Source organism: Mastigoproctus giganteus, chromosome 6 (genome assembly GCF_048544385.1).
Source record: "Mastigoproctus giganteus isolate SK-2022 chromosome 6, ASM4854438v1, whole genome shotgun sequence".
Lineage (NCBI taxonomy): Eukaryota > Metazoa > Arthropoda > Arachnida > Uropygi > Thelyphonidae > Mastigoproctus > Mastigoproctus giganteus.
Genome location: NC_143580.1, coordinates 61,718,407 through 61,732,651, shown reverse-complemented (window position 1 = coordinate 61,732,651; position 14,245 = coordinate 61,718,407). Strand labels below are relative to the sequence as shown.

Below are 14,245 nucleotides of genomic sequence, written 5' to 3'. Positions count from 1 at the left end.
CATTATGGCCCTCTAGCCTGCCATGCACCATTCAGTGTATTCTTTTACTGATAATTATTGGTGATAATTTTATTAACTTCCACAACAACAGATGGAAGTTTGTTCCAACAATCAGTTACCTGCTGACTGAAGGCAAATTTCTGCACATCTATCTTATGACCATCCTTCCTCAATTTGAATTTGTCCTCTTGGGTGTAGTCTGAGCAAGAGGGAGGATGTAATTAGCAGCCTTCTCCTTACTGCATAGGTAATGTATTCAGGTGATTCAGATCAATGACAGATTGACAGTTTTCAACTTATCATTGAATGAAATTGTGAAGGAATAATTAAAAATGGAAAAAAAAAAAAAAAAAAAAAACAGACAAAACCAAAAACAAATTGATACTGTTCAAAAATTCTGGTGCTGAAGATATTTATAAATACAGCAAACAGCTCATCTATCATTTGTGGGGGGTGGAGAGAGGTCAGAAAGTGTCCAATTTCTGTGGATAATCATTCTTCTTACGACATAGTCGTAGATAATTGCCAGGGGGGGGCCACAGATTTAAATTGAGGAAGGATGGTTGCAGGATAGATATCAGGAAATTTGCTTTCAGCTATTGGGTAGTTGATTTTTGGAACAAATTTCCATCTGGTGTTGTATAAGTTGGTAGTTTAAATAAATTTAAGAAAGCATTTGACAAATTATACTTAAGGAAAAGTCTTGCCTGACCAATTTGATTGGATACTATGATGTAGTCACAAAGGAACTGGATGCAGGGAATAACTTTGATATCATATATTTGGATCTTAGAAAGGCTTTTGATACTGTTGCACATGGAAGACTGCTGCACAAATTGGAGCAGTGTGGCATTGGAGGCAAATTGCTGCTATGGAAAAAGGGATGGTTGAGTGGGAGAAGACAGAGAGTGGTAATCAATGGACACTGCTCATCATGGACTAATGTTATTAGTGGAGTCCCTCAGGGTTCAGTATTGAGTCCATTGTTGTTTTCTGTATTTATAAATGATATTGATGATGGTATATCAAGCTTAATGTCCAAGTTTGCAGACGATATGAAGGTTGGCAGGGTTATTAAGGATACTAATGACAGTACACTGCTGCAACAGGATCTAGAAAAGTTGAGCAGATGGGCTGAGAGGTAGCAAATGAAGTTTAACATTGACAAATGTAAAGTACTACATATGGGAAGCAGTAACCCCAGAGTAATGTATCAACTGTGTGGTACTACTCTGACAGTGGTAGAGAATGAAAAGGACTGGGGGTAATTGTGCAGGCAGATATGAAGTTTTCTGAGCAGTGCAGACTGTCTGCAAGAGTAGCTCATGGTGTCTTGTGAATGATATACAGGAATTTTTCTAGCAGGGATAAGGAGGTTATTATCCCCTTGTATAAGGCATTGGTCAGGCCACATCTTGAGTACTGTATACAGATCTGGAGGCCTCATTTTAAGAAGGATGTAGAGCTGTTGGAATGAGTACAGAGAAGGGCAACAAGATTAGTGAATGGAACGAAGGGTTGCTCTTACAAAGAAAGGCTTAAGTTTTGCAAATTACAGTGTCTGGAGACTAGGCACCTGCGAGGTGATCTGATTGAGGTGTATAAAGCCTTGAATGGTTTGAGCATGATCAGTGCTGATGGGATTCTTCCTCTTGCTCAGAATAATCACCTGAGAGGGCATAAATTCAAATTGAGGAAAGACAGTTGTAGGATAGATGTGCGGAAGCTTACTTTTAGCCAGCGGGTGGTTGGTTGGTGGAACAGACTTCCATCTTTTGTTGTGGAAGTTGATAGCCTAAATAAATTTAAGTCTGAGCTAGACAGGTATTTGGAACAAACGGAGGGGTGAAATGGGAGCAAGTTTTTTTTTTTTTTTTTTTGGCTGATGCTGCATAAGCTTGCTTTCTTGCATCATATGCCTCTACTAATGCTAATGCTAAATTATTAGAAGGGGTTGGACAGATAACATGGGAAGATTTTTTTTTTCCCCCTGATGTTGTATAAGTTTACTTTCTTGCATCATTTTCCACTACTAATATTAAAATAGAATATCCTATGCTGAAGGCTAGCATTGCAATATTTGCCTTCCATTTGGTGTTTTAGTCACAATGAATGCCATTGATGTGATAAAAATACAACACAGATACAGTAATTAAAAAATATATTCCCATTTAAGTATTTTGTTTTTAAAATTCAGTACTGTATATACAAATATGTTTACTGGAATACCAGATCTGTTTTAGAAATATTGCTCTGTCTTGGTTTCTTTCACAATAATTGATTGGTGGAAAATCTAAGGAGTCAGATGTTCAATCACCAGATAATCAATGAGCTACTGTATGGGAGTAGTTCCAAAAACAATGCATAATGCATTTCATTGTTAATGAAATAAATTTTTATTAAAAAAAGTAACCATAATCCCTTATTTACCAGTTATTTCTTTCCAATTTAGTAAAATTTTTTGGATCCTTCTTGTGTCATTGGCTTCTAAAAGTTCTCTAAGAGACTTAAACCAAATTTGACAAAGGAGTTACTTCAGCTTCAGAAAGAGATCATAATCTGGGAAATTCATGTATAAAGTGTATGAGGGTGATGTAATTTTTCAGCTGTATTTGATCATTAAAGCTATCACTTCTGCTGTATTTAGCAGAAATCTTTTGCACTTCCACAGTACTTTTTTTAGTATCCACTGCCCATTTTGGACATAGGGGGCTTTGATAGCAATTTCTTCTGTTGTCATTCTTTGTAAAAGTTGTATAGTAAATAATGGCTAAGGTATTGTCAGTTGCAGGGTTTCCATGAGTCATTGAAATGCTTCTACAACCATCTTGAAAACATTGTACTCATCTAGACACTGAATTTCAATCTATTGAATTAACAGATATTTATTTAAAGTATACCCAGTATAAAATAAAATAAAATAAAATATTTCCAGAAGCTTTCGGAACTCGTGTCCCTTTCTCAACTGATAAAATTTTTTTAAATACGCTACAAGCAAAGTGTGGCACGTTACTCATTCGTCATTGTTGTAGCACGGACGTGTGCTGCCTTGCGCCAGTGATCATCCATCAATAAAACGGTTGTCTCCAGGATTGGATGTATACGCATGCCTTTCTGGCGATTTAATGCCTTAGGGTTGTTCATTATGTTTAGTGACTCTAGCCATAGGCGGTGGCGAAAGTGTCGCGCGTGGTCCACTATCTCAAAGTCGCGCTTGGGGTCAAGATCGTGGTTGGTAGCCCAAAAATGTTCTGCAAGCGCGGACTGGTCAGTTTCGGCAAGCCGGATTGCTCTGTCGTGTTCCGTGAGGCGATCCTGGAGACGTCTCGATGTCTCACCCACGTAGCAACTGTTACAGGCCCTACAGGTGATACGGTACACTACATTGCTGCGTAAGACAGGTGTGACAGGGGTCTTCACACTGGAGACAAGTGAACGTAGGTTCCTACCTGGTAATTGTACACATTTTATGTTGTAACTTCTCAGGATCTTCGAGATACGTCCTGACACTCCTGGATAGTACGGAATGTAGGCGGATGATATGCCGACTTGCTTCGGAGGTCTTGGGTTGGAAGTAAGTTCTTGTGCCTGTAACAAGCATCTGTTTAGTACATGGGATGGATAACCGCATCTGGTTAAGTCCGCCTTCACACGGGAGATCTCGTTACGTCTAATTGTGTCGGTGCTGGAATGGCTCCAGGCCCTGGAGAACAGGGTGCGGGCAGTGCTATTGAGATGGCTTGGAGCGTGGCCGGACCCGTAGTTGGTGAATTGACCGCACCACATGGGTTTGCGGTATACTGAGGTCTCTAGATGTGGGCCTACGCGATGCACTAGCACGTCCAGAAACGGGAGCGAACCGTCCACCTCTGATTCTACGGTAAACTTGATGAAATTGGATAGAGAGTTGAGGTATTCTAGTAGTACCGTTTCAGAACCACGTGGTATTATGGTAAAAATATCGTCGACATATCTACACCACGTTGTAATAGGTGTAGGTGGGTTCTGGTGTATCTGTTTCTCCAGATCTTCCATGGCGATGTTAGCTACTACGGAACTGACAGGGGCACCCATAGCAGTGCCATGTACTTGTTTGTAGAGTGAGTCTTCAAAGGTGAAGATGCTGCTAGAGAGGCATAGGTTGAGGGCGGTACAGATGTCATCAGTGGATAGTGACGTCCTGGATTGGAGGCTTAAGTCGCTCTCAAGGAGCCTTCTGGCGCAGTGCACGGCCTGTTGGACGGGAATCGAGGTGAATAAAGAAACCACGTCAAATGATGCCATGACAGAGTTATCAGGGATTGAAATGTCCTTAATGGTGTTAATGAATTCACTGCTGTTTTTAACGGTGTGAGATGTATTACCTATAAGAGGCGAGAGGAGGCTCGCGATGTGTTTGGACAGTTCATACGTTGGGGCACTGCAGCAAGACACTATAGGTCTGAGAGGAATACCCGGTTTATGGATCTTTGGTAATCCGTAGAATTGTGGTAGTTGGCAGCCAGTAGCACGCAGAAGATGGTGAGTCGCGGTCGGGATCTTCTTATCTTTAAGCCATGCGTGGACAAGTTTATTAACATTTGCTTCCAGACGTTTCAAGACTTTAACGGGAGGATCAGGTAGAGGTTCATATACGTTAGGATCGAGTAATAGGGCCAAGGCTTTCTCTCGGTAGGCTGATCGGTCCAGCACAACAGTCCGGCGCCCTTTATCCGCAGGAAGTACAACGATGGAGTTGTCTTTTCTTATAGATGACAGGGCGGCACGTTGGCGGTGGTTGAGGTTTGAGCACGTTTTTCGAGTGTTGCGGAGGACTGCGGCAGTCTTGAATCGGATCTCGTTGGCAGTTTCTTCGGGAAGGTTGGTAATACTGGCTTCTATGCCCATAGCGAGCTGTGTGATGGGAGGTTTCGATGGTATAACGGCGAATTTCATACCGTTTGATAAAACACTCAGCTGCTCGTTGGACAGTTGTTTGTTACTTAGATTCAAGACGAAAGAAGTCGTGTCGTCTGAACGAGTGTTCGTCTTTAAGGAGTTAGTTTCTATGCTCAAGTTTATGAACTTGCGCTGTTGGCGTAAACGGTAGGTATCCGAGGTCTGACTAGCCCGATGGCAGATGGTATGTATAAGGTTTGTAAATACAATAGGCGAGACCTTACCTTGTATATGTTGTAACAGTCTGGACTTGTTGTAGTCAGCGTTCCTGATTTCACGGTGGAGATGGGATATCCATAAATTTAACGTGCGTAGGCTGAAGTTAAAGCAGGCACGATCCATATGAGAGTTGTGGAACGGGGCTTTGTATCGGAACCCTTTAGGTATAATTCGATTGCTTTTGCATCTGTGGGCGAAGCGTAAATGTTGCCTGTAGCGAGCTATTGAGAGGAAGCACTTTTGCAACTGTGCACAATCGTTGTAGGTATTATGGCCATAAAGTGATCGAATAGTGACAAATGGGCCTGGAGTACTGGGGTCCATAGTTTAACAGATATTTATTTAAAGTATACCCAGTATAAAATAAAATAAAATAAAATATTTCCAGAAGCTTTCGGAACTCGTGTCCCTTTCTCAACTGATAAAATTTTTTTAAATACGCTACAAGCAAAGTGTGGCACGTTACTCATTCGTCATTGTTGTAGCACGGACGTGTGCTGCCTTGCGCCAGTGATCATCCATCAATAAAACGGTTGTCTCCAGGATTGGATGTATACGCATGCCTTTCTGGCGATTTAATGCCTTAGGGTTGTTCATTATGTTTAGTGACTCTAGCCATAGGCGGTGGCGAAAGTGTCGCGCGTGGTCCACTATCTCAAAGTCGCGCTTGGGGTCAAGATCGTGGTTGGTAGCCCAAAAATGTTCTGCAAGCGCGGACTGGTCAGTTTCGGCAAGCCGGATTGCTCTGTCGTGTTCCGTGAGGCGATCCTGGAGACGTCTCGATGTCTCACCCACGTAGCAACTGTTACAGGCCCTACAGGTGATACGGTACACTACATTGCTGCGTAAGACAGGTGTGACAGGGGTCTTCACACTGGAGACAAGTGAACGTAGGTTCCTACCTGGTAATTGTACACATTTTATGTTGTAACTTCTCAGGATCTTCGAGATACGTCCTGACACTCCTGGATAGTACGGAATGTAGGCGGATGATATGCCGACTTGCTTCGGAGGTCTTGGGTTGGAAGTAAGTTCTTGTGCCTGTAACAAGCATCTGTTTAGTACATGGGATGGATAACCGCATCTGGTTAAGTCCGCCTTCACACGGGAGATCTCGTTACGTCTAATTGTGTCGGTGCTGGAATGGCTCCAGGCCCTGGAGAACAGGGTGCGGGCAGTGCTATTGAGATGGCTTGGAGCGTGGCCGGACCCGTAGTTGGTGAATTGACCGCACCACATGGGTTTGCGGTATACTGAGGTCTCTAGATGTGGGCCTACGCGATGCACTAGCACGTCCAGAAACGGGAGCGAACCGTCCACCTCTGATTCTACGGTAAACTTGATGAAATTGGATAGAGAGTTGAGGTATTCTAGTAGTACCGTTTCAGAACCACGTGGTATTATGGTAAAAATATCGTCGACATATCTACACCACGTTGTAATAGGTGTAGGTGGGTTCTGGTGTATCTGTTTCTCCAGATCTTCCATGGCGATGTTAGCTACTACGGAACTGACAGGGGCACCCATAGCAGTGCCATGTACTTGTTTGTAGAGTGAGTCTTCAAAGGTGAAGATGCTGCTAGAGAGGCATAGGTTGAGGGCGGTACAGATGTCATCAGTGGATAGTGACGTCCTGGATTGGAGGCTTAAGTCGCTCTCAAGGAGCCTTCTGGCGCAGTGCACGGCCTGTTGGACGGGAATCGAGGTGAATAAAGAAACCACGTCAAATGATGCCATGACAGAGTTATCAGGGATTGAATATTGATTATTTCGGCAAGCCGGATTGCTCTGTCGTGTTCCGTGAGGCGATCCTGGAGACGTCTCGATGTCTCACCCACGTAGCAACTGTTACAGGCCCTACAGGTGATACGGTACACTACATTGCTGCGTAAGACAGGTGTGACAGGGGTCTTCACACTGGAGACAAGTGAACGTAGGTTCCTACCTGGTAATTGTACACATTTTATGTTGTAACTTCTCAGGATCTTCGAGATATCATGGCATCATTTGACGTGGTTTCTTTATTCACCTCGATTCCCGTCCAACAGGCCGTGCACTGCGCCAGAAGGCTCCTTGAGAGCGACTTAAGCCTCCAATCCAGGACGTCACTATCCACTGATGACATCTGTACCGCCCTCAACCTATGCCTCTCTAGCAGCATCTTCACCTTTGAAGACTCACTCTACAAACAAGTACATGGCACTGCTATGGGTGCCCCTGTCAGTTCCGTAGTAGCTAACATCGCCATGGAAGATCTGGAGAAACAGATACACCAGAACCCACCTACACCTATTACAACGTGGTGTAGATATGTCGACGATATTTTTACCATAATACCACGTGGTTCTGAAACGGTACTACTAGAATACCTCAACTCTCTATCCAATTTCATCAAGTTTACCGTAGAATCAGAGGTGGACGGTTCGCTCCCGTTTCTGGACGTGCTAGTGCATCGCGTAGGCCCACATCTAGAGACCTCAGTATACCGCAAACCCATGTGGTGCGGTCAATTCACCAACTACGGGTCCGGCCACGCTCCAAGCCATCTCAATAGCACTGCCCGCACCCTGTTCTCCAGGGCCTGGAGCCATTCCAGCACCGACACAATTAGACGTAACGAGATCTCCCGTGTGAAGGCGGACTTAACCAGATGCGGTTATCCATCCCATGTACTAAACAGATGCTTGTTACAGGCACAAGAACTTACTTCCAACCCAAGACCTCCGAAGCAAGTCGGCATATCATCCGCCTACATTCCGTACTATCCAGGAGTGTCAGGACGTATCTCGAAGATCCTGAGAAGTTACAACATAAAATGTGTACAATTACCAGGTAGGAACCTACGTTCACTTGTCTCCAGTGTGAAGACCCCTGTCACACCTGTCTTACGCAGCAATGTAGTGTACCGTATCACCTGTAGGGCCTGTAACAGTTGCTACGTGGGTGAGACATCGAGACGTCTCCAGGATCGCCTCACGGAACACGACAGAGCAATCCGGCTTGCCGAAACTGACCAGTCCGCGCTTGCAGAACATTTTTGGGCTACCAACCACGATCTTGACCCCAAGCGCGACTTTGAGATAGTGGACCACGCGCGACACTTTCGCCACCGCCTATGGCTAGAGTCACTAAACATAATGAACAACCCTAAGGCATTAAATCGCCAGAAAGGCATGCGTATACATCCAATCCTGGAGACAACCGTTTTATTGATGGATGATCACTGGCGCAAGGCAGCACACGTCCGTGCTACAACAATGACGAATGAGTAACGTGCCACACTTTGCTTGTAGCGTATTTAAAAAAAAAAAAAAAAAAAAAAAAAAAAAAATTTTATCAGTTGAGAAAGGGACACGAGTTCCGAAAGCTTCTGGAAATATTTTATTTTATTTTATTTTATACTGAGTATACTTTAAATAAATATCTGTTAAACTATGGACCCCAGTACTCCAGGCCCATTTGTCACTATCTATTGAATTGTTACCACACACACATTCTTAAACTGATTTAATGAATTTCAGTCAGGTTTTTGCCACATGTTATGAGTGTAGGTCTTCTCATGTTACTTGACCTAAACTTGACATAGAAAGAGGTTATAGTAGAACCATGACACTGGTACCTCCTCTATTGGCAAGAATAAAACTATAACTGACTCCAGCTCTTTAAGGTGAAGCAAATACTCAGTCAGCCATACTAGCACAGTATACATTATGTTTGGAACTGCCCTCATAGTTCTGCAGTGCTACTTATAAAAAGTTAAATCATTAAATTAAATGATCATTAAATTTTGATTTAATATATATATATATATATATATATAATAAAAATTAACTGTTTTATCTACACGTTAACCTAATTATGTTTCTTACATTATGTACCTTAAGTGGTTTTTGGTATTACATTTAGCTTGCTTCTGTTTTTAGGGTCAAGCAGGCAGCTATACACGTTTAAAGAACCAAGTTCCAAATCATCCTGTTCCTGTAGCCAGTCACCAAAATGTAGTTCCACGTTAGCTTCGCTTTTATCTCTTGGCCCATTACTTATTTAACTCTATATGACTAGAGTATCCTGTTCCTTGTAGATAGAATTTTTACTCTGTTTTCCTGTTGAGTAACATGTTATTGAACATTTGTTAGTTCTAAGGGAGGTGTGAGTTAATGCCTATTAAGAAAATACCTTTTTTTTTATAGCAGTAGAGCACAAGTTCAGTACTAGTATTCAAAAAAACCCATCTTTTTGGAATTTTTTAATCAATATAATTTATAAAAATGCATTACTTATTAGGAATCTTAGAAATGTTAATACTTAGTTGGTTTTACAGATTTCATTGTTTTCAATAGTCACAGGACACAATGTAACACAGCTTTTTAGTGACTTTCTACATTGTTTGCTGCTGCATTGTCAAAACAATTTGTTATGAACATCATGGGCTTTATTACAGTCAACCATTATGAAATATAAATGATCATAGACAGATGAACAAATTGTGGTACGAAACTATTTTAACTTCCATTTTAGATTTTTCTATAGTTATTATTTTTATTTCATTCTAAAAGGGTAAAAAATCTAATTCATGGTAATTTTGTTGAAAATTACATTTATAGATTAAAATACATTGAGATCTCATACACACATGCTTATCTTCACATACTTTTAAGAATCTATTGCTTGGATCCTAATGCTTGTTATTGCAATTTGTTCAGCTCTTATCTTTAAACGTTGTGGTATTTCTTCAGGAAGATTACAGATCACCTAAGTTTGGGAGCTATTGATTAATATTGCATACATTATTATTTAATAGGGAATATATTGCAGTTTCAAACAGTGAAACAATTTACTTTTCATTTCATATGTAATGGTACAGGAAGAAGAGTAAATAGTTAAGTCTAATAATTACTGAACATTTTTAATGTTCAAGTTGAAATTGGTTGCTTATTAGCTAAAGAAAGGTTCTGGCAGCAGGCTAAAACTAAACTACTCACGATAGGAAAATCATAAGATTTTTATATTCTTATCTTTTCTGGTTTTTGTTGTGCTTGTAATTTTAATATTAATTTCCAGTGTTATTGCTAATATCTTGAAATCACATCATGGTGAATTGAACTGGAATAAATATCACAATGAAATGTAAGGTGACCTCTATAATTAGAAATCTCTCATTATTTACTGTGATAAAGGTTCATTTTTAAATGGACTAATTCTGGCAAAGTGGTGCATATTCAAAGAGGAAATGAAACAAAGGTATTCATGCATGTGTTTTAGTCATATTTAATATAAGAAATAACTTTTCAAGTTAAAATAGGAAATAATGCATTGTTAGGTCTCTATCTCTGACTTTTATACATTTGAAAAGTTGGTGAACTGTTGATCATTCATTGCATTTCAGTGAAAAAAAAGCTGGTCTGATCACATTAGATTATTTGTGTAGTAGAACTTATGTGTAACATTGTGTCCTTGAGAAATTGCAATGGCCTAAAATTTTTGGCAGCTGGAAATTAAATTATGTAATATTCTGTATAGAATTTAATAAAAAAATTGTGTAGTGTTATTTACCGAATGTTTTTATATGGAAATGTACACTTTTACATTTGTTTAGTCATGATATCTTTTAAGAGTATTTCTGCTCTTAAATAATCTGTTAATTTTGTCGTTTGATACTAAGACTACTTAAAATATTAATTTGCTATACATGCATATTTATTGATTGCTGTGATAAATAACATTTTTTATACCATAAATTCATTCTGTGATTGAATTATTTCAATGGTATAAACTTTAGACCTCCTTAAGGAGGGGGCCAATAAATAAGCAATTTAAATTGTTCTAATTAATAATCTCAATGTTATTAAAGAATATTTAACCTAATCACTAAAAATACTGAAGTGTGTCTGAAACATTTTTATCCTCAGACCTTCCTTAGATATTGTTGGATATCCTGCTTGGAAAATACGATTGGTCCTCATGTGGTTTTGTATTCATACTGTGGAATATCTACTAGATATTTCTACAACTGTTATTGCATCTTCATTTCATATAACATGAATCTCATTCAAATGTCACATTCTGTATTTACAGATTTTGTTGCATTTTTAATGTCCAAGTTGTTAATAGTGTTGTGGAATGCACAATTATGCTCATATCATTCTAGTGCCATACATTCTGAAAGTAAGTCATCTTTTCTGTGATGCCCAAATATACAATTGTGGCTGATAGAGATTTTTAAGTATTTTATAAAATTAACTTCTGTATTTTCATTTCAGTTATCATGTAGGTTGGTATAAATTTCTTATTTACTATAACAGTGCTTATGGAGAGCAGACCAAATTCTTTACTACCTCACAACAGTAACATCCACAAGAATTTTCATATTGCATTTCTAAATAGGATAATTACAAATAGATTTATTTTGGCACTGAAAGAGTAGGTACATAATTATCTACTTCTGTCTTTTCAGCATTTTATTATTTAATTTTGACTGTTATATGGAGTTTGCTCTATTAATGTTTGCCAAACATTTTAATTGCAGGAGTTTTTAATGGAATGGATATGCTGTTTTAATATTTATTCTGTGCGCTCTTTCACTACTATGCATAGTACATGTGTTTTAATCAATTTATGTAAATTATAATTAAAAAGGTCAATAAAGCCAGAAAGTCAATTCATGTTAAAAACTAGTGAGAAGAGCAGTGACTTCAACTGATGTGCAAAACTGTTCCTATAATAAGAGAGGTAAATTCTACTGTTCAAAATTAAAAAAAAAACAAAACAAAACTGTACACTGAGCAGGATTAAAACTGTATATTATGATTAAAAATGATAAACATAGTTTTTAAACTTTTTTTTTAGAGTATGCAGCTTTTTGTGAGAGTATATGCACAACTTCCCTCATTAGAAAAATTTGATATAAAGACACAAGTGACAGCCAGCTGGGAGAATGTGGCCTGAATGATATTACATCATCAAATGGTCAGTTATCACACTAAAGAATTTAGGTTTAGAGATGGGATATATATGAGATATAGGTCACTTGATGTGCAATCAATGCATCAAAAGTGGATGACCTCCAACTAATGTCTCTATAACAATATGTGTGATCTATCATTATGTATATTATTGGGCTCACTTAGTGTGATTCCTCCCCATACTAAACTGTGATTACAGCTTTAGCAAAAATTATTTTTCCAAATAGCAGCATTATGGTCATCTGTTCTATCTTTCAGATGGTACTCTGCATAATGTAATTAACTCTGTAATTACGGTGCATTATGGAGAAGATTTTCATCTAGTGAACCCAAACGTACATATTATTGATAGATGATTCACATAGATAGCTAGATGTTAGTTGATTGTTCTTTATATTCAAAATATTTATCACATTTAATATATATATATATATTCAGATACACCCCATCATTGAATATGGAATTTTAATAATAAAGTAATTAATGATATACCATTTCATACTGATGCTACAGTGACATATGAATAATCACTAGAATTATCAATAAAGCTTCAATACAAGGAAGCTTGACTTATTCAAAAATTCCATTTTAATATTTGCCCAACCATTCCTTAAATTTGCACAAACTGTCTAGTTCTATAAGAGTAGATGGTAATTAATTTAGTTCAATTTAATACCCATTTAGCTAAATGAGAATTTTGTTATATACACTCTACAACTATCCTTCCTTAACTTAAGTTCATGTCCTCATTACCTGATATCCCCACTATTAAATCTATTAAAGCCTTTCAAAGCCTCCTTATCTTACTAGCAAAATGTTTGTACATAAAACATGTTCTAGAAGCCCTTCCACAATGTACATTGAAAGACTAAGGAAATTCTAAGATTAAAATACAGTGGTGTAATTGTGCAAGCTGACATGAATGTATAAACCAAACCTCACATTGAATTACACAAATATTCCTAAGTCTTTTATTTTTGACTGCCTTAAATTTGTTGATTTCCAAGCAATAAAATAATATCCCAATATAGAATCTTATTTCCTAATATTGTACTTTAATTGCTATATTTCAGACCTACTGAATAATTTCTGTAAGTATCATTGAAAACAAACATACCTTGGTTGCTATTATTTACCATTTTCTTGCTCTTTTTATTATCAGCAAACTATTTGACATCATGCCCCTTATGCTTAGAAACAGCAAGGGGACCCAGTACTGAACCCTGTGTAACTTTACTTGAGATCTTTGGCCCACTCAGAGTTACCTGTTAGCCTTTTATCCACCATAATACATTTTCCAAGTTTATGCAAAAGGTGTTTGCATTAGATGTGTTTACATTGTTTATGTATTTTTACAATTTAACTACAAATTAACAGAGACTGTTAGATGTTTGAATTGCTGAGAAATGTGGGTTGGAATGATGCATGCCTCAGAAATAACAGGAAATGGAAAAAAGTTTCCTTTGTATTAACAGGAAATTAAAAAACATTCCTTTACTTGAACAGGAAATGAAAAAAATCAAGTCTACAAATAGCAGCCAAATTGGTAATGATTTTAGCACTGAGTTCACATATTTTGAAAAGTTTGCACACTGTTTCTCTCTTTTACACATACAAGGATATATAGACAGTTATGTCATGCAGCTATTAGAAAAATGCCCATAATTCATGTAAAAATCATACTAAAAACCACAGCCATACTAAACATGTATAACACTTTTAAATCCTTTCTTTTTCTTTTTTATATTATTTATTATTTTACTTTTTGTTTGTTGTCAACTCTCATTTTGATAGTAAAATATCAGTCTTTTACTTTCAAAATAAACTTGTATACTTGTATTATCCGTACTGAACAAAATATAAATATTTTACTCAGCATGTGAAATATAGTTAAAATGAAATTGTTAATCATGATTTTGATTAGGCTCAGAAGTCTTTAAAGATTATCTTGTGTGCTTTAATGTTTACAATTATTGGACAATGCTTTCTTATATAGTACAGAGTTTATTTTTATTTTTTGGTGTTAAAGTGAAAAGGTTTTTTCTTTAATATGAGAATTTATACCACCATGTTAAAAGCAGCAGGGTTGCACATCAGTCATAGTAATTCCTTTAGATTGTCATATC

At 38.0% G+C, this 14,245-nt stretch overlaps 1 protein-coding gene across 4 annotated transcripts in view; it reads left to right on the top strand.

Annotated features, from left to right (window-relative positions):
• Window positions 1–9,727, top strand: part of LOC150084345 (cell adhesion molecule Dscam1-like) — a 229,453-nt gene extending 219,726 nt beyond the window's left edge. For 2 of the 4 annotated variants that reach the window (XM_090375981.1, XM_090375980.1), the window contains one exon: window positions 9,081–9,727. In XM_090375981.1, coding sequence (XP_090232107.1) covers window positions 9,081–9,170 — 90 coding nt within the window. In that variant the 3' untranslated portion in view covers window positions 9,171–9,727. The remainder of the gene's footprint in view (window positions 1–9,080) is intronic. The other 2 variants (XM_090375984.1, XM_090375982.1) reach the window with 1 other exon arrangement.
• Window positions 9,728–14,245: the final 4,518 nt, after the last annotated feature.